The sequence below is a fragment of the Accipiter gentilis genome, chromosome 7 (assembly GCF_929443795.1).
Source record: "Accipiter gentilis chromosome 7, bAccGen1.1, whole genome shotgun sequence".
NCBI lineage: Eukaryota > Metazoa > Chordata > Aves > Accipitriformes > Accipitridae > Astur > Astur gentilis.
In genome coordinates, this window is record NC_064886.1 from 3,798,170 (window position 1) to 3,824,602 (window position 26,433).

At 46.4% G+C, this 26,433-nt stretch overlaps 3 protein-coding genes across 5 annotated transcripts in view; 2 read left to right on the plus strand and 1 right to left on the minus strand.

The window, feature by feature from the left end:
- SUDS3 (SDS3 homolog, SIN3A corepressor complex component) overlaps positions 1-26,433 on the plus strand; it is a 253,181-nt gene that overhangs the window by 119,913 nt on the left and 106,835 nt on the right. The gene's annotated exons all lie outside the window — the stretch shown is intronic.
- On the plus strand, positions 1,008-3,760 carry PEBP1 (phosphatidylethanolamine binding protein 1). The gene is made up of 4 exons (XM_049805555.1): positions 1,008-1,189; positions 1,593-1,702; positions 2,297-2,397; positions 2,813-3,760. The coding sequence occupies exons 1-4, from the start codon at positions 1,055-1,057 to the stop codon at positions 3,028-3,030; spliced, it is 564 nt and encodes a 187-aa protein (XP_049661512.1). The 5' UTR covers positions 1,008-1,054; the 3' UTR covers positions 3,031-3,760.
- The window catches only part of TAOK3 (TAO kinase 3), a 94,838-nt gene continuing 73,495 nt past the window's right edge, over positions 5,091-26,433 (minus strand). Inside the window, exons 6-13 of one of the 3 annotated variants that reach the window (XM_049805528.1) lie at positions 21,895-22,029; positions 13,538-13,774; positions 12,771-12,899; positions 11,568-11,771; positions 8,595-8,834; positions 7,409-7,621; positions 6,773-6,955; positions 5,091-6,628 (exon numbers count right to left, since the gene is read on the minus strand). In XM_049805528.1, the coding sequence (XP_049661485.1) occupies positions 6,467-6,628; positions 6,773-6,955; positions 7,409-7,621; positions 8,595-8,834; positions 11,568-11,771; positions 12,771-12,899; positions 13,538-13,774; positions 21,895-22,029 (1,503 nt within the window). In that variant the 3' untranslated portion in view covers positions 5,091-6,466. The remainder of the gene's footprint in view (positions 6,629-6,772; positions 6,956-7,408; positions 7,622-8,594; positions 8,835-11,567; positions 11,772-12,770; positions 12,900-13,537; positions 13,775-21,894; positions 22,030-26,433) is intronic. The other 2 variants (XM_049805527.1, XM_049805526.1) reach the window with 2 other exon arrangements.

The following is a 26,433-nucleotide window of genomic DNA, read 5'->3' on the forward strand; positions in this document are numbered from 1 at the left end:
AGGCACTGACCTGGGGTGCAGTCCAAGGATCGGGAACGTTTACCGCCAGGAGGATGGTGTTTCCAGACGGCAAAACTAAGTGAAGGTAGTAAGCAAACCCCCCGCTGCCCAGAGGATCTTCCATAATTCAACCACTTAGAGACACCCCAAAAGCAGCGGGAGCGGGAGGAACAGTGATAAATGACTGTGAACAGTGCCACAAACTGTATGATTCTTGGCTAACGGCAAAACCAACCAAACAAAAAGACACCCAGGCAGCAGCAAAAACCAAAGCTGGAAAGAAGCACACCACAGACCGAAGAGGGACTGGCAGGAGGAAGCAGGTGGAAAGGGTAAAGGATGAGCTTCTCCACAGCTGGACGGGTCCCAAGGAAACAGGCAACAAAGAGAAAGGCATTAGTGCTTTCAGTTTCTTTAAAGGCATTCACGTAACAAAGCACAACCAGTGTGCTGTTCCATGTCTGCAGCAGATGTATTAGGAGAAGTTGTCCCAATGACAGGGTTTTTTTGCTGACTGATACCAAGTAGACCCAACGGTCCTGCATTGTCCACTGCTGCAGACAGCAACTTCCATGCTGGTTTGTTGTATGTAGTAATACATAGATTACTTCTCTGCGTAACCCCGCAAAAAGGGCTGTAAAACACGCAGGTATCCTCAGATCCCTCCAGGACACCTTACCGCTTGGGAAAGGCACAACACAGCCAGCTCTCCAGCAGCTACCGCCCATTGGGCTAAGGCTTGCATGGAGCAGAGCACTGAGATCCACGGGGCTGGCCCCTGGCACATAAATTATAACCTAATTAACGCCAGGGCCAAGGCCGTTAAGCAGGGGCAACGCTGCTGCTTTAGGTAATCGCTCTGCTTCTGCTCCCCCTCTCCCGTCGGCCGCGGCCCCCCCGCCTGGGGGCGCCCTAACGGCTGGAGCGGGGGAAAGGCTTGCGGCGCGCCGCCGCCAATGAGAGCGGAGCGTGGCGGCGCCTCCGCCAATGGGAGCAGGGGGGCGGGGATTGGGCGGTGCGGTCGTAGTGCGCGGAGCGGAGGGGAGCAGCAGCCATGCCGGTGGACCTGGGGCTGTGGAGCGGGCCGCTGAGCCTCACCGAGGTGGAGCAGAAGCCGGCGCACCCGCTGCGTGTCAAGTATGGCTCCGTGGAGATAGACGAGCTGGGCAAGGTGCTCACGCCCACTCAGGTGAGCAGGGCTCGGCCCCGCGTTCCCGGGGAGGGGGGTGTGTGTGTGTGTCGCAGGGGGGCGCGGCAAAATGGCGGGAGGCGGCCGGGCCTCTTGCGCCTTCGCTCCGGCAGCTCCCATCGGAGCCTCGCCGGGTGCGGTGGGGGGAGAGAGAGGTGCCCCGCTTTGCTGTCGACTTTTGTACGGGGGCGGCGCGGTCAGGCCTGGCTCCGTGCTGCGGGAGAGGTCCCGGCGGCTCCCGTGGGCTGGGCGTGAGCTGGCACTGAACGGCCTTGAACTCACTCGGGTGCTGCTGGCTGCGCTGGTCACGCGTGGCCTCCGTGTGCATCGCTGCTGGCTGGCGCAGGCTGCGTGGTGCGGGCAGGAGGGCTGGCCGGTTGGGCTAAGGCTGTCGTCTCTCCAGGTCCAGCATCGCCCCACCAGCATCGAGTGGGATGGCTGTGATCCGCAGAAGCTTTACACCCTGGTTCTCACAGACCCAGATGCTCCCAGCAGGAAGGACCCAAAGTTCAGGTAATGGGCGTGGGCAGCTCCCTATCTCGCCTGGGGAAAAGGGAGCATCTCTCTTATCTGAGCAGAGGCTTAGAAGGAGATCAGGAATGTGCTCTGCCTAAGGTGCAGCAGTGAGAAACAGTGCCCTTGCATCTCTCCTTGAGACAGGGACAGCACGGGGAGGGGCAGCTGCTTTGCCAGGGGTGGTTGAAGGTCTGCTGTTGCTTGGAGAAGCACAGCATTGGCTGCTTGCTCTAATTTGGCACATGTGTGAGTTGGAATTAGGTCTGTCAGTGCTAGCAGTGGAGTCTTAAACCTGGGACCAGCTCACCTTTCTCAAATCAGGCTCAGAAGCATGTGGAATACCCGCTCTTAGAGGTCAGGCTCTGGGAAACTCAGGCAGGATGACAGAGCTGGTTTTGACAGGCTCTGCTGCCTGAACGAGGCAGTACCTGCTCTAGGACTGCTGCTCTTTGGGTTTGGCAAAGCAGGAGTGGCAGCTGTTAGCTTCAGTTACCCTAGACTGACAGCCTGACAGAAAAGCAGCAGCTTGGAGTAATGAAGGGTCTTAGCTGAGGCTGTGATGCAGTCTGATTGTTTTTTGCCTTCTTCCAGGGAATGGCATCACTTCTTGGTGACCAACATGAAAGGCAACAATGTGGGGAGTGGGACTGTGCTGTCAGATTACGTCGGCTCCGGACCTCCCAAGGGAACAGGTCGGTACCTGGCTGCAGCAGTTCCCACGCTCTGAGCACAGCCGTGCCGCATGGATCAAATGCGGTCCGCAGGGGAGGGTGGGGAGGCCTGCAGAAAACTGGCTGCCTGCTTGGCGTGCTGCATGGCTGGGCAAATGCTGTTCGGTACTACGGAAACGGACCATGCGGGACTGCCTGCAGCTGCTTGTAGCCACGGCCAGCACGGACACATCCCTTTGTTGGATGGCAGGACACAAGCCATTTAACCCTATCTAGTACATCTTCTCTAAGCTCCTTTAGTTCCATCATACTTACCCTTCTGATCCTGGGGAATGCAGGTGCCCGTTTCCCTGCGTTCCTGGGGTCACTTCAAAGCAAACCTTAAACCCGGGAACTGCAGGTGACTGGCACTTGTAATGCTGTCTCCTCCCTGCAGGGCTGCATCGCTATGTGTGGCTGGTGTACGAGCAGCCGAAGCAGCTGACCTGCAACGAGCCCATCCTCTCTAATCGCTCTGGTGACAAACGAGGGAAATTCAAGGTGGCTTCTTTCCGCAGCAAGTATGAGTTGGGGGTGCCGGTGGCTGGCACTTGCTACCAGGCAGAGTGGGATGACTATGTGCCAAAGCTCTACGAGCAGCTGTCAGGGAAGTAGGGCGAGGGGCCCTGAGGAAGCACTGTGCAGCACGCTCTGCGCCCCTGGAGACCAAGCTGGTCAAAGCACATCGCTGTAGTTTTGTTTGATTAGTGAGTTGAACCCAATGGCTCCTGTGCTGACTGCTGGAACTGTAACCCTGTCACTGTTCCTGGCCTGAACCTGCTTCTGTGTCAGTGTGGTCCAGACCTGTGCTGGGCTTCAGCCGATTCCTGTAGGTACAGGTAATCGCTAGCTAGATGAGCTTCTGACAAGGTGTCCCTCTAAGGGCCACTCCCTCCAAGCTGACCTGCTTAAGGGAAACCAAACCCTCTGTGAATTAGTGTCACTCTGTTTCTACTGTACGGAAATGGTATTATGTGGCAGCGGTGTGGGTACAGAACCACTTCTGGGTTGGTGCTGGCAGTGTAGCCTCCCCTTTCCAGGAGAGGAAATGGCAGTCTAAGGGAAACTACCATTCTTTTGGTTTTGTTTTGGGTTTTTTTGTTTTGTTTTTGTTATTTTTACCCTCAAGTATTTGGCCAGTGCCTCCATTTCACTGAAGTGAACCACTAAAACAGTGAAGGCGTAGCTGGTAGGAGGAGGCAGGGAAGCTGGTTTATAGCACTACCTTCTGTTCTCTGTTGCCACTCAAAGCTGAGAGACCACTGTCATTTTGTTCAAGTTCTGTTGTGACCTGATGTTAACGTGCTGTTTGCTCACAGTGCAATTAAAAACTTACCGCGTTGGATGGTGTGGTTGTCTTCTTGGGGGGCGTGGGCAGTGCTTACAGGAGCAGGTTCCTTTCCTCCTCCTGATGTAGAGAGGCTGGACCCTCTGGCAGGAGCTCCACCCTCCTGGCAGTGCCACCTGAAACAAGTGCTGATGCTGGAGGAACGCAGCTCAAAGCAGTCAGTGTCTTTCTATCCAACAGCCTACCTTGTGCCAACTTAAGTCTACTCGCCTTGAGGTGCAGCTCGCCTTCACAGTAAAGGCTTATGGCAAACAGAGTGCTGGCAGGCTGGCTTTAGAAATTCAGAGAGGACACTTCTTTTTCCAGGGTGTTTCTGAAGCCACCATCTCAGCAGCAGGAGGGTGATTTACCCCCTGAAAACCTCCCGTCCCCTGTTAGAACCTTGACATTCCTTGCAGCTGATGGGGCAGCCTGTGCTCACAGCTCTGTTCTGTGCCTTGGCCAGCTGGGGGGTGGAGGGCAGAGCCAGCCATTAACAAGCCCATCCACCCTGGAACGAGCCTCCCTGTGGCTGAGGGAGCCCAGTACCTTTAGCCTGTGTTTGGTAGCTGGCAGAGGTGCCTGTCCCATGGGATCTCCCATGCATGGTGCTCCCTGGAGGCCTCCTCCTTTCCACCCAGCAGGTGCTGTGCTGCAGGAGCTTGCACAACCACAACCAAACCCTGATTGCAGATTTCAGCTCCTGTGAGAAGCACCACCAGCTTTACTGACCTGAAGCCACTTCCCAGCCAAGCTGCAGGGTCCCAGTTGTTTTCCTGATCCTCCAACAGCTTGCAGTGAGGCCTGGTGGTGTCTCCTAAGCACTTAAAGCAGAAAATGAACTTTTGGTCCAGTCTGACATCTTCAAAAGGTTAAAAAAAGAGGAAGCCAATGTAATTCTACTTAATGGAATTAGAAGCCTTCCCGCTTTTTTAAACTGTTGCTTTTCTCAAACATATGCACCCAAGTGATCAGAGAAACGGGTATCAAAAACCTCAACATGCTGCATCAGGGCCCTGTAAAAATCAGCGTGACACTCTAATGACCAAGACCCACAAGATGAAACGCATCAGGTAGGTGGAGATATGCTTGAGAACAGCCATACTTCACCAGGCTCAGCAAGGGCTGATCCACCTCGGGCTGGAAGCGGGACACAAAGTATAAGCCACAATCCATTAGCCTAAAAACCTCCACTGTCAAGAAAACCAGGTTTGGAACAAAGCCCCAGAGGTTCCTCCAGCCCTGCCAGCACAGCCCCGGGCTGATGGACGGGGCTGGAGGGACATCTCGCCCCTTGCGCGTCCACAAGAGGTACGCTGGTGGGAGTGCAGTGGTCACCTCCCCTGTTCCCACCTTCAGACTGTGCCGGGGACAGGCCACGAGCCGCTCTTCCCACAATGAGACAGCGAGGCATTGTGATGAACACTTTTATTTACAAATATAATTAAAAGCTCTGACAGTTATTCATGCTCTTCCTTGGAACCTGAAAAATGTTTTTGTTGTTTTGTTGGGTTTTTTTTGTTGTTTTTTTTGTTTGTTTGTTTTTTTTGTTTTTGTTTTTTTTTTTTTAAAGTGCATGCAAAAGAAGTAAAGCCTTTTTTTTTTATCTTTTTATTGTAAGAAAATACACAGTTTGAAAGTGTGAATAATGCAATATTTATGACCAAGATCATGGGGTTGGGGGTGGACTTGGGGGAGGAACAAAAAAAAAAAAAAAAAGAAAAAAAAGGGCTGGGGATGATCTAACAGACAGTGTTGAACTCCAAGTACTGAACTGGAGAGTGGGCGGGGTGGCTGGGAGCAGGAGGGAAGGGGGGAAAGAAGTAAAAAAATTTTTGATCAGAGAAACAGTTAAAATACAATATGAAAATAAGTAAAAGCTCTCCTTAAATTCCTTCTATACACAAAATACACGATTTGACAAAGCCCAATTTGTGCTACTGGGATCCTGTGGGCTCATTTAAGTGTATTCACATTCTCTGCGACAGCAGAAAATGATTATGATACAATCAAGAATATGCCGAGGACCGAGGTCTCATCCCCGCCTCGCCTGGCATGGTTCTTCTAAAAATCACCAGATCTTCGCCCCGCCCCTCCCCACCCCCAAAAAAGTAATAATATGTCACCACTGATATGTACATCACGATTAAGTTTTTTTTCTGTAAAATGTATCAAATTTCTCAATCTTTAATAAAATTTTTTATTATTTAATTATTCCTGATGAATAAATACCAAAAAAATAAAAATAAAATAAAATTATGCAGCAGCTAGTTAAGGTAAGGCTGCGGATTTAGTCTCTCTCCCCCTGGGTTTGTATATATCTTTTGATTATTATTATTTTTTTTGCTTGTACTTTCATTGATTGGTGGTAAAATGAGTGATTGCTCAAAAGCAACATACATCCACTTTTTTTTTTTTTCCATTAAAATTGTCTCCAAAGTTTTCACTGAAACATTTTTAATCATTGCACAGAGACATCAATACTGTGACATACTATGGAAAAGACCGCCAGGAGCTGTCCTGCACCGGGACTTGACACAGGGGGAAAGGGGGCCCCTGATGGAGTAAGAATATACAGGCACTAGTCCGACACGATGTCAGTAAGAGAGACAGAAAGAGAGAGAGCACGCCCGTTAACATGGGGAATGTTGGTTTTGCAAGTTTTATCATTGTTTTGTTTGCTTTTTGTCTTTTTTTGTTTTTAAATGGCAAAGAAATTTAATCTCATCTATAGTCCTCCTTGGGATATTCTAATGTGACCAAATTCCCAAAGCCCATTCGCAAGCTCTCCATGTCAAACGTTTCAATCTCTCGCTCCTGCCTTTCCAACAGAAACTTTATCCTCTCGCTGCGTTCCTTCTGGAGGGCGGCTAGCTCCTCTTCGATCTGAAAGAAGCACAGTCAGCAGCCCCTTAGCAGAGCATGACTGCCCCAGGTATGGCAGCTCCCGACGCACGGTGCCAGCCCCGTGTCCGAGGCGAGATCGACACGTCTAACCGGGTACCCCCTGGCAGCCCACCCAAAACGTACCTTTTGTTCAAGATGTGCCCTGCGCAGCGACACCCGTTGCTCCAGCTTCTGGAGTTCTCTTTCATGCTGTGCTTCTGTCTGCATCTTAATTTTGCTCTGGTATGCGTTGAGCAGCTCCATCTCCTGCTGGAGTTGCAGTCTCAGGGCTTGGCATTCTGCTTCTTGGGCCTCATCCAGCCGTAGCTGTAAGATCATTGGGAAAACAACATTCAAGCCTCCACTAGCAACTTCTCTGCTCTGACGCTAGTGACACACCGCTCTTCCTTCTCAAAGCCGGGGAGCCTCCGGTGTTGGTGGCAGAATGAGAAAGCAGGAAGGGCTTCATAAACAGCTGCTTCCCCACTGACAGAGAGGCAGAAGCCTCAGAGAAGATCCAATTCTAAACCCCAGCATGCAAGGGGCAGCAGGGAAAGGATGCGTGTTCTGCGGGATGCTTATTACAGGAGGGAAAGTACCACCTGATGCGTTATTTAAAACAGTTGTTAAAAACACAGCCGCATCGCTCACCATCCAGCAGCTAGGACGGGAAGAACACAATATGCTGCAAGGACTGATGGCCCAACTGTACCCCAACTCCACGCACCTTGGTCAGAGACCCCCTGCCCGGGGACAGGAGGTGCCAGCTGCTGCACCTACCGCTTGTGAGGCCATCATCTCGTTGATGCTCTGCTCATACTGTTCTGCCAGGATGGCGAGCTTCCTTGTCTGCTCATCCTTCAGACTCTTCAAAATTGTCTTGTGCTCACTCTTTGGAGTTACTTCCAGCTGGTGATTCTTCAGTGCTTTGTACTGCTTAGTTTGCACTTTGCATGTGTCCTGGAACTGCTTTTTGATCTGCATTTCCATAGCCTGCCAAGGAAGGAACGATGTGAGGAGCATGAAGAGCTTTGGGAATGCAAAGGTTGTAGTACATCCAAATGGACAGGTCGGTGAGAGACAGCCACAGTTCTCCTGTGCTCTGCGCTGTCTCCTGCCCCTGCACACGGGTTGAGCAGGGCGTACTCCGCACACACAGCAACCTAACCAGCGGCATCACCTCAGGCTCTCCTTCAGCACTGACCACAGTCCTGGGCTGGGAACAGGATCCACTAAGCCCTCCTCAGCCCAGAACATCTCCATCTCCTACCCCTGCTTCCTGCAGGTTGCCCAGCCCCTCACCCTGCCCCCTGCCTCCTAAAAAGCATTTGCATTTTCAAGGCCTCCCATTTTGCTACCTCACCAAGGCCTCCACAAACTGCCTCCCCCACCTCAACCATGGAGACTGTAGATCTGAGAACTGGGGAGGGTGTGACAAAGCGAATAAAAGCAACGTGCCTTTTTGGACATTCAGAGGAGGAACAGAAACCTCCCATAGCAAGCAGGTCAGAGGTTTCTAATCAACCTGCAGCCAAACTGGGACAGAACACAGCACTCAGCACACCCATGTTCTCTCTCTCTGTTGACTTTGAAAGTGAGGAAGCATCACCCAACCCCCTTCCATATCAAGGTTTATAGGCTGACACCAGCAAGGGCCTAAAGAAGCACAGCTCATCAGAAGCAAATTCTGTAATACTTTGCTAAGGACTAGCCTATTTTTACCCAGTAGCCTCGATTAGCATGGCACTTAAAAATTCCTCAGTGAGCTCTTTGCTATAATAGCCTACAACTTTCTTATACCAGAGCAGCCCTGCGCAAAGGAAAGGGAGGCAAGGGAGAGCACACAGTGCTGGTGGAGAACAGCGGTTCTGCAGCATGGTTGCTGCACAGAGGAGGCAGCAAGCGCACAGCCCAGCCTGCCTGGCAGGACAGAGTTTGGAAGAGGAGGAATGAAAGCTTCCAGCACCTTCAGGTTCTTTGGTTGCTGCCGGAGCTCCATGAAATGCTTCCTGTGCAGCTCCCGCTCTCGCCGCTTGTTGTATTCCAGCTGGTTCTCAAGCTCAGTCTGGTGCTGCAGCCGGATCAGGTCCATTCGCAGCTTCTGCAGCGTGTGCAGCTGCCTGTACTCCAGCTCACGCGTCGACTCGTCGTGCCGGATCAGCATAGCATGCTCCATTTCCTTCTGGGTCCGCTTCTTGTTCAACTCCTGCACAAGAGGACAGCAGAGCACAAGACAAAAGCTGAGGAGTGATTCTCTCTGCCCTGAGACGCAGTAGTTGAGTTTGTGAGGCTGGGTGTTTTGGTTAATTGTCTAGGCAACATCAAGGACTTCCACGTACCGCAGGGAAACACAAACCCAGCAGCACGATGGGAACGCTAATAAAGCGGCCACCTAGCATCCATCCATCCCCCTTGTAACCTGCTCCTCTGGCAGCTCCTCTATCACCCAGGGAGTCTCCAGCAGGTGGCACTGGGTCCACACGCAAGCCCTCTGTGACTGCTGAGAATCACGGAAGTTCTAAAAAAATACATCCTGGGGTGCTCAGAGCTGGGGTGACTGACAGAATCAGGGGCTCTTATTTGTCTGTTTTAAATTACCCTGAGCCCCTGCTAGGCACTGGGAGTTGAGGCTTCTCTCATATCACTTATACTAGAATGGCCAAAGCAGAGGCAAACAGCTCCAACACACCACACCCGATAAGAAAAAGAACTTCATTGTGTGTACAGGTGGCTTTTGGCCCCAGGCACAGCCCGTTTAAAATGAGGATACAGCCCAAGCCTCACACAATTTTTCAACGTGCACATCAGAGTTCCTGCACGTGGTGCCCTGCAGTCTAGGAAAACCTTCACTGAGTTGCAAGCCAAGGTAGAGGAGAATACCGGATTCTCTCCCCGATTACTGCTAGTATTTCTGGCTCAGGGTATCAGCAACAACCTGTGGAGCATGGAGCTGAATCCAGCTCAGTCAAGCAGTGATTACAGCTGTACCCCTTGCTGATATTTGGTGACCTTCACAGATGGTCTGCTGGTACATCTCAGTTTCAGCTCTCAGGTTTACAAACTCATCACTGTGCTTCATGCTAGACCAAGACAGGCACAGTGGGAGCTGCCTCGCACTACGCACATGCACAGCGCCCGGCACAGAGAGGGCCCAGTGTTGGCTCAGTCTAACAAGTTTCTGCAGTAAAAGCAAAAAAATCTAATTATTTTGAGTTGTTGCTTGCATGCTGTAATCCTGTTTTAATTCTCAACATCAGCACCTGCAAACAGACACTTTGGCCCCTCTGGCTATTACAACTGTGACAGGTTTAAGCTAGGAGGATGGGGAAGGAAACGGGGCCAGGTCTTGCCTCTGCATTCTTGGCCATAAGGATGTTGCACATGTTTACATTTAAGCAAAATTTGCACCTTGACAGCCAAGATAAAAAATTAGATCTACTGGTGTGCTGAATCATTTCCCACTTGCACAAAGGCAGGTAGCACACTGAACAGGCACTATGTCAGCCCATACAGTGAGCTGTGGCACTTGTGCCTTCATCTTAGGACAGGACAGCCAGCCTCTCTAGTGCCCGTTCCACACCTGATTTTAGTTTACACAGCATGAACAAACAGAGGCACTCCACTTCTCTCAAACACTTTCCCACTTGCAAAAAAAGAACCTCTGTGGTTACTTAAAATATCAAGAAAAAAACATTTTGGAAGTGTTACTTCAGGTGTCTGATCCAGTGAATTTGAACTAGTTAGTAGGGATGATATTTTCAGGAAATAAACACATCATTCTGAAAATTAGGTCTCTCAAGAGCTTAAATGCAGGAGCTCAGAGGAGTGTTTCCTAGTTAAAATACCATGCTAGGTAACCGAACTCTGTTCTCATCCCTGCCACAGAGCTTATATGCTGTGATAAGGGTGCCCAAATCTGATCTTTCAGTCATTCATTTTCAGGGTGTCCAAGTTGAGATGTCTGGATGAGATTTGCAAAGCAGCTGAGCAGCCCCAGGCACATCTGAAGTCAAGGGCAGCAAAGCTCCAAACAGGTGAAATATAGAGCAATGCTAAATATGCCAGAAAATTTGACGGTAGCAGACTAAGTACATGATTATTAGAAATTTTTGACCACTCGCTCACTCTCACCTTTACTAAAATACCTTCTCATCTGAGAGTCTTTATCCAAAAATAACATTAATGAAGAATTCAGATACTATAGTGATGACCACAGAAAAATCTACAAGTAATAATTCTTTCTCCAAAGTGGTATTTGACTACAGGCAGCCTGTAAGGCAAGGGTTAATAATTAATGAGAAAAAACAAGATGTTGAATAGCTTCTCATTAACAAACTATTGCCCATTCTGTGCATTAACTTGAGCAGAGCCCAATGGAAAAGCAACATCTGCTTATTTATAGACAACCAGAGTGCAGACACAAGGAAGGACTGAATTTTTGGTATTTCTTACATTTGTAGCATTTCATTCTGCAACCTTAATATTGTTCTTTTAAGGTTATTATTGGTTTATTACACATATTTCGACTGCATGAGTTTTCTTTAGCCAACAAGTAGAACTCCTCACATGATGATGCCCTTTCAGCCATCCCACAGGTGGCCCTGGCACTCAACATGGCACAAATTGCCCTGTGCTGCAAAAGCAGCCCAGCAGGATTCCCCCAAAATCTAATGCCCAGGAACTCGGATGACACATCTGACACAGAGTGGGTGGCCCACATAATGTTTCCATCTGCAAATCAACAATGCCACCCCTCCTCAGTTTATAAAAGCATCCACATCTGTGTGGAAAACTATTTCCCAAAACATGTTTCCTACATTTTTCTCGGCTCTGTTTAGCAACTGGAAACATGAAGATCTAATGTCAGCAAACTGTTTTACAAACGTGAAGCTAAAACAGTTACAGAAACGCTTGGGAAAAGAAGTGAAGAGTGCCATACTTCCCGAATGTTCTGCTGCTCCATCTCATGCCTCTTGATCATTGTTTTTCTTTTGAAGAAACGGCAGTTTTTGTCATAGTAGAGTCTCTGCTGGCTGAGAAGATGGGCCTCCTCTTCAGCCTGTGTGTGCTGCAGGTTCTCTTTATGTTTGGATATTCTTTCTTGCTTCTCTTTCTTCGGCGTGCTGTGGTCCTCATTCATTTCCTGCATGCATACAGGGTCAAAACCAAGACTTCCCTTAGGATTACAGTGACACAGGACTTGGAGGACATTCAGTCACTGGTGGCTACTCTGCCATTCAGTTCACAAAAGGACACCAAAATCCTGACTGCAACACCAGGTACCAGCAGAACCAGACTCGTCACCTTCCATGCCCGGCCCTACTGCCTCTTGAGTTGTATTATGACCCACCAAGTGGAGAAGGAAAAAGTGGCCATTAAACACAAACACCTCAGGGGGCTAAACAGCACAGCAATGAAAAGACAGTAACACACCAGTGCAAGGGATGCTCTGGCTGTCCAGGAAAGAGACTGGGTCAAACCTCTTGGCTCCCTTCCCAGCTCTGCACCTGTTCTACAACGGAGTCCAGCTTGGTCTTAAGTTTAATTTCAACAAGACTCATGCTCGATTCTCTATTGAATCGGATACCTAACAGAGCTCCTTGCTATTCATTTTCTCACCTTGACATTCTTAACAGCAAATGATTTTTGTGATGTGGTGGGGACACTGTACTTAAGTAATGAAATTTAGAATAGGAAAACTATATACTAAGTTACTTCTTTTTCTAATTCATATAAGTGATCACAGGGCTTTTAGTCAAGTGACATCTAAATGGCTACTCTGATTACTTCCAGCTTAAGCAAAAAAACCACAAAACAACCAACCCCCAAAATAAAACAAACCAGATGAGGAAAAAGGGGAAGATGACTTCTCTGTGGAGTCCCATTTTCCCTCATCACCATTGGTTTCAAAGATTCTGCTCTTACAGCAAATTGTGAAGGCACCTCTAGCACCCTTACAGATTATTCTAGAAATACTACCAGATGCTTCCAGTTCCTGAAAGTTCACTTGCTGAGAATCTACATGTGCTTCCAAGCATGACAGTATCCCTTAAACCCCTGGGCTGGCCCAGTTTTGTCAAAACGAAAGTCTAGTTCGTGTTCATTCCACACCCCTTCAGCCCAGAAAATGATTGTTTCTTACCTCTTTAATCTTTTCCTTGCAAAGCTTGTATTGTTTCTTCTGACTTTCTAAAAAGGTCGCCAGGTCTTTCTTTTGCTGAGCCAAAATCTGTTGCTGGAATTTCTTTTCATCTGCTGCAGCTGCCTTTGCCTGCAAAGCACAGAGAGGGGGGAAAAAAAGGAAAAGAAAGAAAAAACCAAAGGGTGAGGGAACAGGTACTGAATCCAGCACAAATCAGTCTCCTGTTGTGTGTTTTTTGGTCTGTCATTCTCCCATCGCTGTGCTAGACAAAGCCATGAGTATTCCACCACATGAAAGCTGCTTGCACAAAAATCCCATAATGCTCACATCCATTTAAGGGTTTCCTCATGCTTCTTACCTCTCTTACCAAAACCACCCCAGAGGGTAAAACCCCACTCATTTACCGTATGGATTAACGTGTTGATTTTTAAACAGACCGAGTAACAGCAGCAAGCTTTTGTCATTCCCTCAGCCATGAGGCAGAAGCTCCCTCCGAGGTCTCCACAGAGTTTGTCAGTCTCTTTTAGCCAGCTGTCACTAGCTACAGTATTGTTCGATGCCAATGGAGTGCCCATCACCCAGAAGGTTGACTTCTGGCTGTGAAGCTATTTCACAAAACTAGCCAGGGCAGCTCTGGACAGTAACCACACATTGCACTTAAGAACATGGGTTTTAAGCAGTACTTCCACAGCCTGCTCTTAGAGATCTGGTACACACCTCTCCCTCCAATCTTGATGTACAGCTAGGGAGCCTGTAACTCTACTCACCTCTTTCTCCATCACAGCCACTTGCTTCTTGGCCAGCTTCTCCAGCTCAATGGACGAGTTGTTGGCATGCGTCTCCACCTCCTTCTGCAGCTTGAGGCGGTGCTCGTCCATCTCGGCCTTCAACTTGTTTTCCAGGGCGATCAGCTGCTTCTGGTGCTGGCGCCGCATCCGCTTATATCCTGACATCTGTTCCCGCAACTCGTTCTCCTGCTCATGCTCATGGATCTGTCTTGTAACCTGATGTCAGGAAAAGGGGAAGAAGTGCTACATGGCTGCCTTCACAGACAAGCTGTCTCCATGTTAGCTGCTTACCTGTAAACCAGACCCTACTCTTATAAATCAACGTTCAGGGAATGCTGTTGCAGGTTTCAGAGGGTGCTGCTGTTTAATATAAAAAATGAGGCCATAAGGTTTCTCTCTCGTGATTTTTACCCCCCATCTTTTCCTGAGAATTTTATGTGCATTTTCAGTAACACAGCAGAAAACGCCATATTACAAATAAAAGAAACAGCAGGTTACTAATCACTCCACGAGACACTAAAGGAGATCTGGAAACAAAGGTGGCTGCTGGACAACCTTCTTCAGACACAGGACTCAAATCTTGAGGGTGACATGGACTTACAAGATGGCAGCCATTTTAAGACAGACCCCCCCAACCCACCTGTTCTTTCCTTCCTCCTCAAGTCACCACAGTTCCAATTCAGTCCCTCAATACCTATTTCCCGCGACAAGTAGCCTCCTTCAAAATTTCTTAAAATTCGAGAGTATGGCAAGACTGAGCTCATTCCCTACCAGAACTGAAAGTTTTCTAACAAGGGAAACACTGTTCTGGAACTGTGTGCTCTTAACAAGATTGATCAGATGGTCTAAGCAGATTTTAAACTCTGCTCAGCTGAAACAAACTCACAAGTTCCACATTCATTTCCATGCCCAAGTGTATCCATGTGAAAGGAAAAAAAACCCCGCCAGTAAGTTGTGCCAAAAATTTTCAGAAGAAAATGCGAATGGCAATGCTTCCATTTCAAAAGAAGAAAAGTGATCAAGGCTGCATTTTTATTTTATTTTTTTTTAAATACAGTCCCAGGAACTTCACATATAAAGATCTACTGATCTTTTATATGACAGTCCTGGGAGCCAAAAGCTAGAGCCCTTAGTACATGTGTAGAGCTGCAGTCCCTGATTCTGTACAAGGGGACCTCTCCTTTCACACTTAACAAGTATGAAGCAAAGAGCTCAGCCCTTTGATGGCGATCATTGAAGCTTTATGAACCAACAATCCTTCCTGCAGTCTGCAAAAGCCCAGCCTTCCTGATGCATTTCTGACAGCAGCCAAGAGAAAGAACTGGCACCTACTACAGTACTGCTGTCATTTGAAGGTTATTTTTCAGAGATCTTCAAAGTAAGTTCAGACGTAGGATGGGATGCACCTAAAGACCTGAGAAGGCTCAAGTTCAACAGAAGATGAGCAGCTGCTTTACCAAGCAGCAAACCAAGGCCACTTGCTGGCAGTCCTGTGCTTCAGGACTAGTAGCTGATAGCAAGCAGTGATCAAGTAAGAGCTCCAAAATCAACAAGCAAGTTTAACACCATAACTGATGTATCACCCAAGGCAGACAGCATGCTGCCACCTGTCTCAGCTCAAATGACTACCAACACTTGGAAGGAGTGGGAAGAGGAGGTTAGGAAGAGCCTTCCAAAGCCTTCACCTTGAAATAGATTAACAACAATTTACAGTAAATAGTTACCAACCAAGAAATTGATAGCCAGAGTGCCAGAACAGAAACAAGACATGAAAAAGGATGAAGCGACTGAAGTGGACAGCCTCTGTCTTCCATCCCTTCCAAAGACAACCCCAGAGAGAAAAGGAAACACCTGATCGCAAAGCAAAAGAACTAGCCTGACTACAGTGCTGTGTCAGACTCCATTACCAAGAAGTGATGATGGTTGGGTTTACCACATTAGTGAAGTCAAACATCAACTATAAGGTAAGCGATGATGCATAAATCACATCCTCCTTGTACAAGGAATTTTGGGATGTTATTTTGAAGTTGACTGGATTAAATATACACTTACACCTCAGCAATTGGTGTAACATAGCAGCCTTCAAATGCTTGAGGCTAGGTAATGAAATAGATCTAAGCCAGATACCAGGAATATGTGAGACTGTAGAAATGACTACAGAAACACAAACACAGTATTAGCCCTCTGTATTGCTATAGTTCAAAAAGCTTTTTTTTTTTTTTTTTTAAAGTGTAACAATGACAGCCATACTTCACAGAAGTTGGTAAGCATTTGAAGGAATTTGCACATTTCAGTCAAGTTCAGCAGGAATAAGATCTCTGACAGAAGCTTCCAGGTAATGAAAGTTCCTCTGAGAAGTCATCCAAGTTAATTTTAAGGGACAGATGTCAGGTAAGACAGGCAGACCCCCAACATTTCACATATGCCATTTACCATGTTAAATGACATACGACTTGGAGAGAACAGACTTGGTCAGGGACTTGCGGAGACATGGAGATAAGTACCCTGCAGCAGTACAAGATCTTCCTGGATGTGCTATTTTTGAGGCCCGGCCTTTTTGTGAGCAGTGGGACGTTCTGCACGGCACACTCCGTTCCAAGAAGTTGGCAGAATGAAGCAAACAGCAAGAGTATAAGAAAAAATGAATCTAAGAATCCGCTAGCAACGTTCCCAGTTTCCCCTTCGGTCTAATCTCTAATGAGATTTAGAATATGCACTTGTTTTATTTACAGCAAAAATGAACTTTTATCCTTTTTTTTTTTTTCTGCTCCTGTGCGCACCATTTCCAGTTTTGCTCAGCTTGTCTCTCTCATGACAAGAATTCCATCACTGAAAGATTTCACATTAGGTCTGGGATATTTATCCCCAACAATAGGATGCAATTACTAATTATAACACTAGCTGATAAAGCGTTTTAGTCACAGCAGAATATGAGACATTAAAAAGTCAGAGGAAAACAAAAGAAGCATTTCATTCCTGAAGACAAGAGAGAAGGAGAACAGTAGACTTGGTGGACATGTCGTGGATTTAATGTCTGCATACAGCATGCTCGTGCTAAAGACCTAATTTATCACCATAATTTCTAATCAAGACCAACATTCTTCAGAACTCCGTCTTTGAAGACAAGGTCTCCAAATGGTGATCTCAGGGAATGGATGAAATTGGAAGAAATTAATATTAGTTACTGAATATGACCAGTTAGTACCAGAGAAGTTCTTCAGACTAAGCATGTCAACACATGAATGAATAAAGGATTATGGTTTTAAAGATTAAGCCCCTAATGAACGAACAGTTTGAGCAACCATTTTAAAAAGAAAATTTGGGGAAGTTCCAGTAATCACCTTTCTGGTATTCTTAGACAAAGGCACCTGGAACTTTATGAAGTACTTCACAAACATAATGCCATAGATTATTATGGGGGAAAAAAAGATAACTGAATTGCTCATTGCAAAATTTGTTCTCCACATAACCAGAAAATGTCAGGACTCTTTAAAGCAGAAAACGGCAGTTTCCTGAAGCTCTATCTGCAGCATGCGATAATCAAGCAGATCATCAGGAGAACCAAAAAAACTGTCTAAAACAGAACAGCTTTTATTAAGGTATGACATTTTCTCAGTTTCTTATCTCTCTGTATCTTTGGCACACACAGAACTGAGAGATGTCTTTTCCAACCTACTCCCACAGGCAGTTCACTTGCCATAAAAATCCAAACTTTCCCTCTTTCACCCCTCCAAGATTTTTGCTTTACGTAAGGAAGTTGGACTCAACTTCTCCTCCAAACCAGCAGCTCTTTAGAGTTCCTTTTTCCACATTGTTTAACCAAGATACTGAATGCTCTCCTAAAGGACGGTTATTCTCACCTCACAATAACCAAAGAAAATACTGAGCTCCTCTTTGCTGGACAAAGCAGGGTACCGAGCAAGACACTGCTGGCAGCCTCTCACAGCAAGAAAAGAACTTTTGAGATAAGAAAGAACAAGTTCAGTATTTTTAGAGCAAAGATCTATAAAGGCAGCAGCCAGATGAGTCTGTTAAGAAAAACTCAACCATCTGGAATAAAGTGTCATTGCTTCAGCAGAAGAGGGTGCAAGGGAACAGCCATCATGTAAATGTACCTGGTTTTGGAGTCAGACTGCCCTGGTGTCCTTTTAATGGCCACATCCAGAGCAGCCTGCTCACACACATAGCTAGGCATTTCGCTTTGCAGACCCTGGATGAAATCACATCATTCCTTCGCTGGCATTTGGATTTCAAAGACAACACCAAGGCCTTCGATAAGAAGCCACACTGTCTGATCTTTCTATGAAATTTTAACTATTAGATCATTTCATCTGAAAACTGTAAAAGCAGCTATCAAGGAAATGCATGAGGTGGTAGGGAGTTAAGAGGTCAAGCATGAAAGACATGGAGAAATGCAGATCGATGCATCTCTGCACATATTTAAAAAACACCTTTCACTTGAAAATGCTGATAGGTGTAGTCTTATCAACATGCAGAAGCTCTACCATTCTTTTTAAACAGCAGCTTTCTGAGCTTCAAGGCTTAGATTTCTAGTTGTAACTTTTAATTTATGGATCACTGGTAGTCTGCAAAATAATATGGAGATGTAGTAGGTACCTGATCTCCATTTCAGATAGTAACTTCCACTGCAACAGCAGAAATATGCAGTGTATTTTCCACCACTGTTCCAAAGTGATCGTTACTGTTGCCACAAGAGTGTCATGGGAAAAAACCAAAGGGAGGGTTGGGGGAGGTTGGTCTCCATAATGCCCAAAGAGAAAGGTGGTCCAGGAAAGAGTGACTATTAAAATTGCTATGACCAAAGGTAAGCTCCTTCAGCTTTCTGAACCACATCTGCTCTTTTTTTTTTTTTTTTTTTTTTAAACCTTAGTATCAAAGCATCACTGAAAGACTAGAAAGGTATATTCACAGCCTGTTTGTTTGTGGACAGCCCATTTCACTATTTTGTCTGGAAGTTTGTCCAATTTCCTTCTTATTCCATGTGATGCTTTTGCAGAGCAACTGGGCAGGGCCATTAAAATGATGCTAAAATCACTGGGACATCTGGAGCGTAGAGCTGTCTAATGTAGTTCTCCTGTCACCCCTGCACTTGCTGAAGCTACCTGAGCTTGTTTTTAGAAAGAGATCCAACTTCCAAGTTAGGAGCATCCTTTTAGAAATGCCAGTCTTCCCTCCATCTGCAATATCCTGATCTGAGTGTGAATAACAAGGACTCGAGGGCCCAAGACCCTGGACTCCACCAGCAGGAACAGCTGTGAAGCAACAGACCCCGGCACCCAGACTCAGTGCTTTTCCTCTATAATGCTGCCCTGCTCTCATATTGGGGGGTAGTGTTCAGCAAATCCCACAAGCAGAAGTTTTTACACCCAAATATCACCCCACATTATTGAATTTGGGGTCAGAACTCCCATTTTCTGATTCTCTGCAATACAGACCACCTGATGCTCTCAACTGCATAATCTTTCTGCGCCCAGGAAGCGGTACCCAGCTGCTGAGCAACCAACTGATGGTCAGCAGCAACGATGCAGGGAACCAAAGCATGCTGCTTTTTTTTAGTTTTTAATACTGTGGGATCAGTTTCTGGTTTCACACTATGAATTCCAGACATGTTTAGGTCATTCTCAGCATATCAGCTACATGGCTGACCTTGCCCTCCCCACAGATATTTAAGCAGGAAGTCAAGGGGGCAGGCGTGAGAGTCTTCCTTTGGCCAGAAGAGCAGCAGCATTCAGCACCATTACCCACTGACATCATCCAGCCACCGAGCACAGTGATAAAAAAAAGTGTGCTGACGGCCACACCAGCACTTCAAACCCAAGCATGTATGCTGGCATTCTTCATGTTCTGTGCAATAGGTTTCAGCTTAGCCTTCCCCCCCTCCGGATTTCCATTTTGGAACATGAAGAGGTGGGAATAAAAGATTATTAAAGGCAAAGCCCATCACAAGGTTAACTGAAATTAAATGAAATATTTCTGTTGTAAACACAGGGAAACTTCTTCCCCACCACATAACCTCAGAACCTAAGGACACAGTAACACCTCCTGTAGCACCAAGGAGGTGCTTTGGGAACTTCCCTTTATACTGGGAAGGGGACATGTGTGCATATGATGGGGACAACAAAGCTTTTGCATGACACATACTTCCATGTGCTTTTCCAAAGGCCTGCTGGCTAACACAGTGAGCTAATGGGTGGGACTTCCCTCTCCCCCAAAAGATACTGTGCTGTGCACGTACTGCTCACCTTAAATGTGCACCCTAAGCCCTCCCAGCATGAGCCCAGACACACTCCACACCAGAGCATGTTCCACAAAAAGCCAAAAAAAAAAAGTTCTCCAAAAAAGCCTACCATCTTCCTCCCCAGTATTAATTTTATCTTTATCATCATTTGGTCACTGAAGCAGAAAGATTTAGCAAATCCAAGTGACTAAGGAATTAAGGTAGACAGAGTCCCAGCCCCACAGGAGGCTGCCATGGGATTTAGGAGCGACCTTGGGACATCAGCTGTCTTCCCCAGAGCTTAGAGGTCTGGGAAGATCTCACAGTCCGTACCTTCATACCAATATCTTTCATCAGCTCCCAAGGGAGCCTTGCCATGCAATACCTTCAAGCCACCCAAGTAGCCTAAGGATGACCTATTCAAGGAAGATAGGAGTTATGGACTCTGCTGCTGAAGGCAGGACAAGAAGGTACAGCAGCTTTCCACAGGGAGTAAAAGAACATTAATATATTCAACACACCTATTTATCAATCAAATTGTATATAAGTTTGGAGTATGATACTTGAGTCATTCATCATTTCTTCCTTCCAGCCAACCTAACTGGATCCTACTTTTATTTGCTCAGTGCAGGCAATAGTGTTGGCACTATACTGGGTGCATGCACACACACATACAAAAGAGAAAAAAAAAAAAATCACAAGCCAGAGGGTATCCAGGAGATCAGAGATCCTGCCTGTGTCAGGTGTGCTGCATGAAGTCCTCTAATGCACACATTTCTAGGTCACTCTTTAAATTTGGGGGGGGGGGGGGGGGGGGAAGGTAGGGAAGGGGGGAGCAGGGGACACTGGCCTGGGGAGCACTCAGGCTATGGCTACCCAGAAGTACACCTGCAAAAGATGGAACTCGGATGCTCCCCTCAAATGTCAGCCCATGAAGCATCTGGCCAGAAGTCTGAATGCCACAGCATCATTTTGGATTTTAACAGCAGCAGCAGCAACCACCACACAGAAAAATTTTGGCTACTGGCACTGCTGCTGCTTTTTCCCTCCACTCACAACCTTTAGCTGTGGTCACACACACACACACTCTGTCTAGTGCATCTAGAAATGGGAAACAATTCAGGGGATCAAGAAATGGTGGTATAGAAGGAAAAATCCCACCGTTCAGGCAGGGTAAAACAAGAAGGGGAGGGCTCACTGGTGTAATTTCGGGGTTGGTCTAGGATGATGTCATAGCACTGAGCAAGTGCCATGGCCAACAGTGGGTACTTTCTAATGCTCCCTGTCCATCTGACCTCTAATACCATCCAGCTGAAATATTTAAGATTACATTTATTCTAGCTTTAAAAGGCCATTTTTCACTCCTTTCCGTCAAAAAGGTTGCTACCGACTGCAGCCTGTGCGGATGCAAGGTGGGGGAGGCGGCACGACAACTAACTCTTCCAGCACACACCCCTTTCCCTACTACAAAGGCATCCACAGCAATCACATTTGCAATAGTACAAATCTTGATGGATTCATCCCATCCCCCTCCTCTTTGTAAGCCCACAGCCCGCTGTAAGCCCTCTCCGTTATCGCAACCCAGCAATCCTTCCTAGGGATCAAGCTGAAAAATGCAGTCACAGTACAGTTGCTTGAAATAAATGAATGAATGAAAAAAAAAAACAAAAACAAAACCAAAACCAGCCAGCAGCTCAGCCGGGAAGCAGCAATCTTATTGTTTCAAAACCCATCTGCATCCCCATAGCATTTAAGCATATTTCACACAAGCACATAAACACACTTTATGCACATGCAAATAAACATATTAATAAAAGAGAAAGGTGGAAAAGGGGGGGGGGAGAATCTGAGATGATATTAACTTCACCCAGGAAAGTGGCTTATCTCACATATACTGGAAATACACAGAGAAATTAAACATATTCTGCATTTTACATCTCACACACACACAGAGCTAAAATATCTTTCGGTGCAATATCTAGTTGCTATGCCAACAACAACAACAACAGAAAAATTAGGAGAGGAAAAAAAAAAAAATCCCTGACCCCTTTGCAGAGGGAGAGGGGATGAGAGGAGGTGGGGTGGGGTGGCTGCTTACCAAAGATGCTGATTTGATTGTGGCAAAGCGCTCTCGGTTCCGGTAGTGGAGGGCCTGATTCTGCACTGACTGGGTAGGCCGCACCTCAGGCCTGCGATCCCTGTGGCCCACCTCATCCCTTATAAATACATGATCCTGCAGAAATGGATAAAAACAAGGAGAAAGTCCGGCTGTGCTCTTCCCGCGGCGGCTGCCTCTCTCTCACCCCTCTGTCTGCACAAGCGCCGCTGTTTGAGAGGCATAGTTCAGCTCTCTGCTAGCCCCGGCAGCTCCCACGGTACAAAATGAATAAGCAACACATTGCAGGCTTGGGTTCGGCGTGTCAGCTGATCGCTAGCGGGATGCCTTCTGAATCCCTGGCTGTTTTTTTTTTTTTTTAAACCTCCAGTATTACATATGTGCAAAAAAAAAAAGACTCAAAAGCATAAAGCGATGCAGAGCAATCGGACTCCTCGGAAAGGTCGGGTTCAAGCACTGCAACTGAGCAATCCCATTAAAAACGTGATTTCCATGTCTAGCAAAGATGATGCTTTTCCCTTTTAACACAAGAGCAACATTTTGCCTCATTCCCTTTGCCGGTTCGTCCTCAACAGGGTTTCTTTGTCTCTTGTTTGCTATCTGCTGTGGAGGACAAGCATCCTGGCTAAAACCATGGCAGGCTGGAGAGGACCAGGAAAGCCTCCGTGACCGCTCAGGGATCCTGTTTTCCAGTCATGATCCTGCACAGTTCTAGCACTTTCTCTCCACAGCCCACAAAGGATTTTTTTTTTTTTTCCCCCCTTTTAAAGCAACAGCTCACAGGTTTTAGCACAAATGGTTCCCGGTACAACCTCCCTCTTGCTCGCTGGCCAGGCTTCTCGAGGAGCGACTGTGCATCTGCAAAACGGCGTGTGCAAATTTTCCAACAGAACAATGCTCTCGTCACACGTATAGAGGAGAGACCCTACTCAGAAAGGCCGGTGAAAAACACCACCACAATCTTGCTAACTGAAATGGTGGCTGCCGAAACTCAGTGCACCCATAGGCTATGCCTTCAGGACGGAGCAGCCTTTGGACACCAGGGATGGTAGCCAGCGTTGGCACATCTGCCACACTGCCATCTACCACGGTTTCATGACTCAAGCTCCCCCTCCTAAAAAACTCTAAGGAAAACTGAGATTCTTCCTGAATTACATCAGCTGTCAGGGCTGCAAAATAAAGGCTGCAAATGCGAGCAAAGGCCTATACCAAAAGGCAAACATAAGACTCCAACCCTTGCAAAGAACGGCCGGCTCCATCAGAGTGACTCGCTGCCTCCGTGCGCCCCGTGTTTGCAGGCGAGCATAGGCAGCTTTGCCACCCTGCCATGCCAGAGCGGACACCAGTAAGGTCAGAAAGCCCCATGGTGAGAAACCAGCCGATATGGAGTAGCATCTCCGTTATGACGTTGCTGTCGTACCAACGCTCCTTTCCCACTCTGCAGACACTTGTTTCCTTCTCTGCTGTCCTCAATTTCTAGCTGCTTTTAGTCTGGATCCATGCACATTCAGCCATTTTCAATATGATTCCGTAAATGATTTCAAGCAAAAGCCAAACAGGTACAGAAATGCTGATATAAAGAGCTGGACAACATGTTGATTTAAAGTGCCTTAAACCCAATACCTTTTCTCATATTCTTCATTTTGAGCATTTATGCTCCATGCTCACCTTTCACTTGCCTTTGCATGGAGAGACAACAACGTCCAAGACCATCACAGAGCCAAGTCCGTACCAGCTCCTCCGTACCCACCCAAGGGAGACAGACCAAGCTAAAACAGTTAAAAAGGACAGTCCTCCACAGAAGTAGTAGGGCTACAGAGTATAACAGAAAATTGCAGTTTCATTTTATATTGGCCATCCTTATACTGGACCTTTTGTTGCACTGTCTTAAGAGGGGAAGGCAGAATTACAGAAGGGCAATTACTGGCAATTGGGATGATCTTAGATTTTCAACTTGTGCATGCTCATACAACAGGCAGGGCTCTCAGACTTACATGCTTTCCTGAGAAAGGTACATCTTAGGCTTTACAAAAGTCATACCAAAAAAATCCTCATTAAAGTTTAACAGTATCACTCAGTTTAATTGGACTCATGGCTTCACTGGAAGAATACCAATCCCAAGCTTTATACAGCTTTGCAACACTCTTGCCCATCAAGCAGGTATAAGGAGGACCCTGAAATACAATCAGGGATACCCCGAAAACGCAAAGCAGATGGGCTGGCTACTAACCTTAGTAGAAATACCAAACTAAAAGGTGACGTGTTTTGGAGCTTTCTGGCACAACAGCCCCCTAGCCAGGCAAGGGGTAGTGCTAGAAAGCAATGCTGAAGTTGGCCTCTCACTCTCCAACAAGCAGCTCTGCAGAGATGAACCTGAATCTTTGGGACTAGTGCAAACACAGCCCCATGTAAATGCACTAGTACGAAGCGAGCTGCAGCAAGGGGAAGGGAGTCAGCAACTGCAAAAGGGAACTCCTTTGTTACAGGCTGAAACTGGAGCACCTCATAAAAAAATAAAGCAGAATAAAAAAGTCCTGTGGTAAAGATCTATACAAGACTTACTCATCTGAACCATGGAAGACTGAAGAGAAATGATAGTACACTGGAGCTACTATTCCTCTACTGTAGCCATGAAATTAAGGTGGAGACAGGACAAATATTACCCATGGTCACACACAAAGCCTGCAGCAGCACGTGTGAACATACAAGGTTCCTAAGGTCTGCTAGCAATATCCCAATCCCTGGACCTTCGTCCCTCTCTCCATTACACTGGTATGCCAGGGTCAATGTGAAATGCTAAAAACCAGAGAAGCAGCAAATCACTGAAAAAAAAAGACTTTTAAAATCGGCATTCAGATTTTTCAGAATGCTCCAAAACACCACCTAAAATGGCAAGTTGAAATTGTAATTACTTCTTACATAGGAGAAATTGATCTGTAGGTTACTTTGTTATCTAAGAGATGGATTCTTAAGAGGGCAGAATGTCATCCTGGTCTTGTTTTATGGGACTTCTAGTAACTTCAGTGCACATAAGAAGCTCACAGCAGAATCTAACTGCCCTTCTGGAATGCGAATTAACTGCATTCTCCATTTCAAATTGAGCTGGGCAAGGAATGGGAAAATTCCTTTGCAACTGAGCAAAAGGTCCAATTTTAAAGTGGACAAAAACAATTAGTGGTTGTCCTTGGCATCCCTTAATCCGGAATCTGAGGCTTCTGCATCAGGCAGGCAACCACTATTAACTCTCAAATAAGCCCATGCAACCTTAACAGGAAAAACATTTTTCAGAAAAACTGTCACACTACCAGAAATAAAATCACCTGACGTGAAGAGTTACCAAATCTAGCAAGTTACACTACCACAGAGACCTGCAGGATAAACCTAAGAAAAGACATATTTCCACCAGCCTTCCTCAGACAATGTGACTGATGGCTTCTACAACAGACATCTTCCTACAAACCCAGAAAATAGATTTCTGCTCTTCTAATTTTATTTTCTTCTCCAATAAGCTTGCTAAGAGACACTGCAATCATCTCTCCTTTCAGATGTTGGCACAAATGAGGAGATATTGTTTCAAACTTTTAGCTTCAGGTTTGTGGGAAACAAAGATACAAAACTGTCATCTCAGCTCAAGTTACTCAGTAAGTAAAATCTGATCAAAAGTACCCCAGAAACTCACTAAGTTTGCGTCAGGGTATCCCTCGGCCCTAAATCTGCAGTTCAAACATTGGTTTGTTTTTAAAGTAATGTATCTTCATGTGTATTCCACTTCCCAACTGTTTCCTGTGTTTACTGCAATATTTGCTTTATGAATACAACTTCAGGCATGCTCAGATAACAACTCACCTTAAACTATTAAAATCCTTCTATTTAGGGTCAATGATCTAGAATCTTCAACCTCCTACTACAGAAATAATTTGTTCTTCTGACTATATTATCTGCTACATAAACGGTTTTCAGGTTGATCACAACAAACAGGGGTATTTGGCTGCGTGTTGGCTTTGAAATTGCTGATCATATTTGTCAGGACAAAAATTCTCAAACATTTATAGAGTCTTATCTGATCAGAGAGCTGGTAGAGCTTCCAGTTACTTAGCAGATGGTAAAGAACAAGTCTCTCAAAAACAATGAAAAACCCAAAAGGCAGGACTACATATATTATGGATTAATAAGTAACCTAAAGAAAACCCTCCAAACAAACAAAAAAAGTTGTTCTTGTAGAAATTAATCTCTGGATACATAGAAATACAGAGAAGCAGTCAGAATATTTGTTCAGATACAAATTGATTCAAGTGGGTTCCAGCTGGATATCTAAAGGGCTACCACTGGTGTATTGTCTGAGCATCCTACAGTGCACATGGGTTTCTGCTCAAACCAGTGAGTTTTGCCCAAGGTCACCCTACAGAGTAAGAACTTGAATTTTGCTCTCTCGAGTCCCATGCCAGTTTTATCACATGCTGTCTTTTCATCCTCCTCACTGAAAAAAGGGCTTTACCTGCCACTGCCGCCAACACCAGCGCA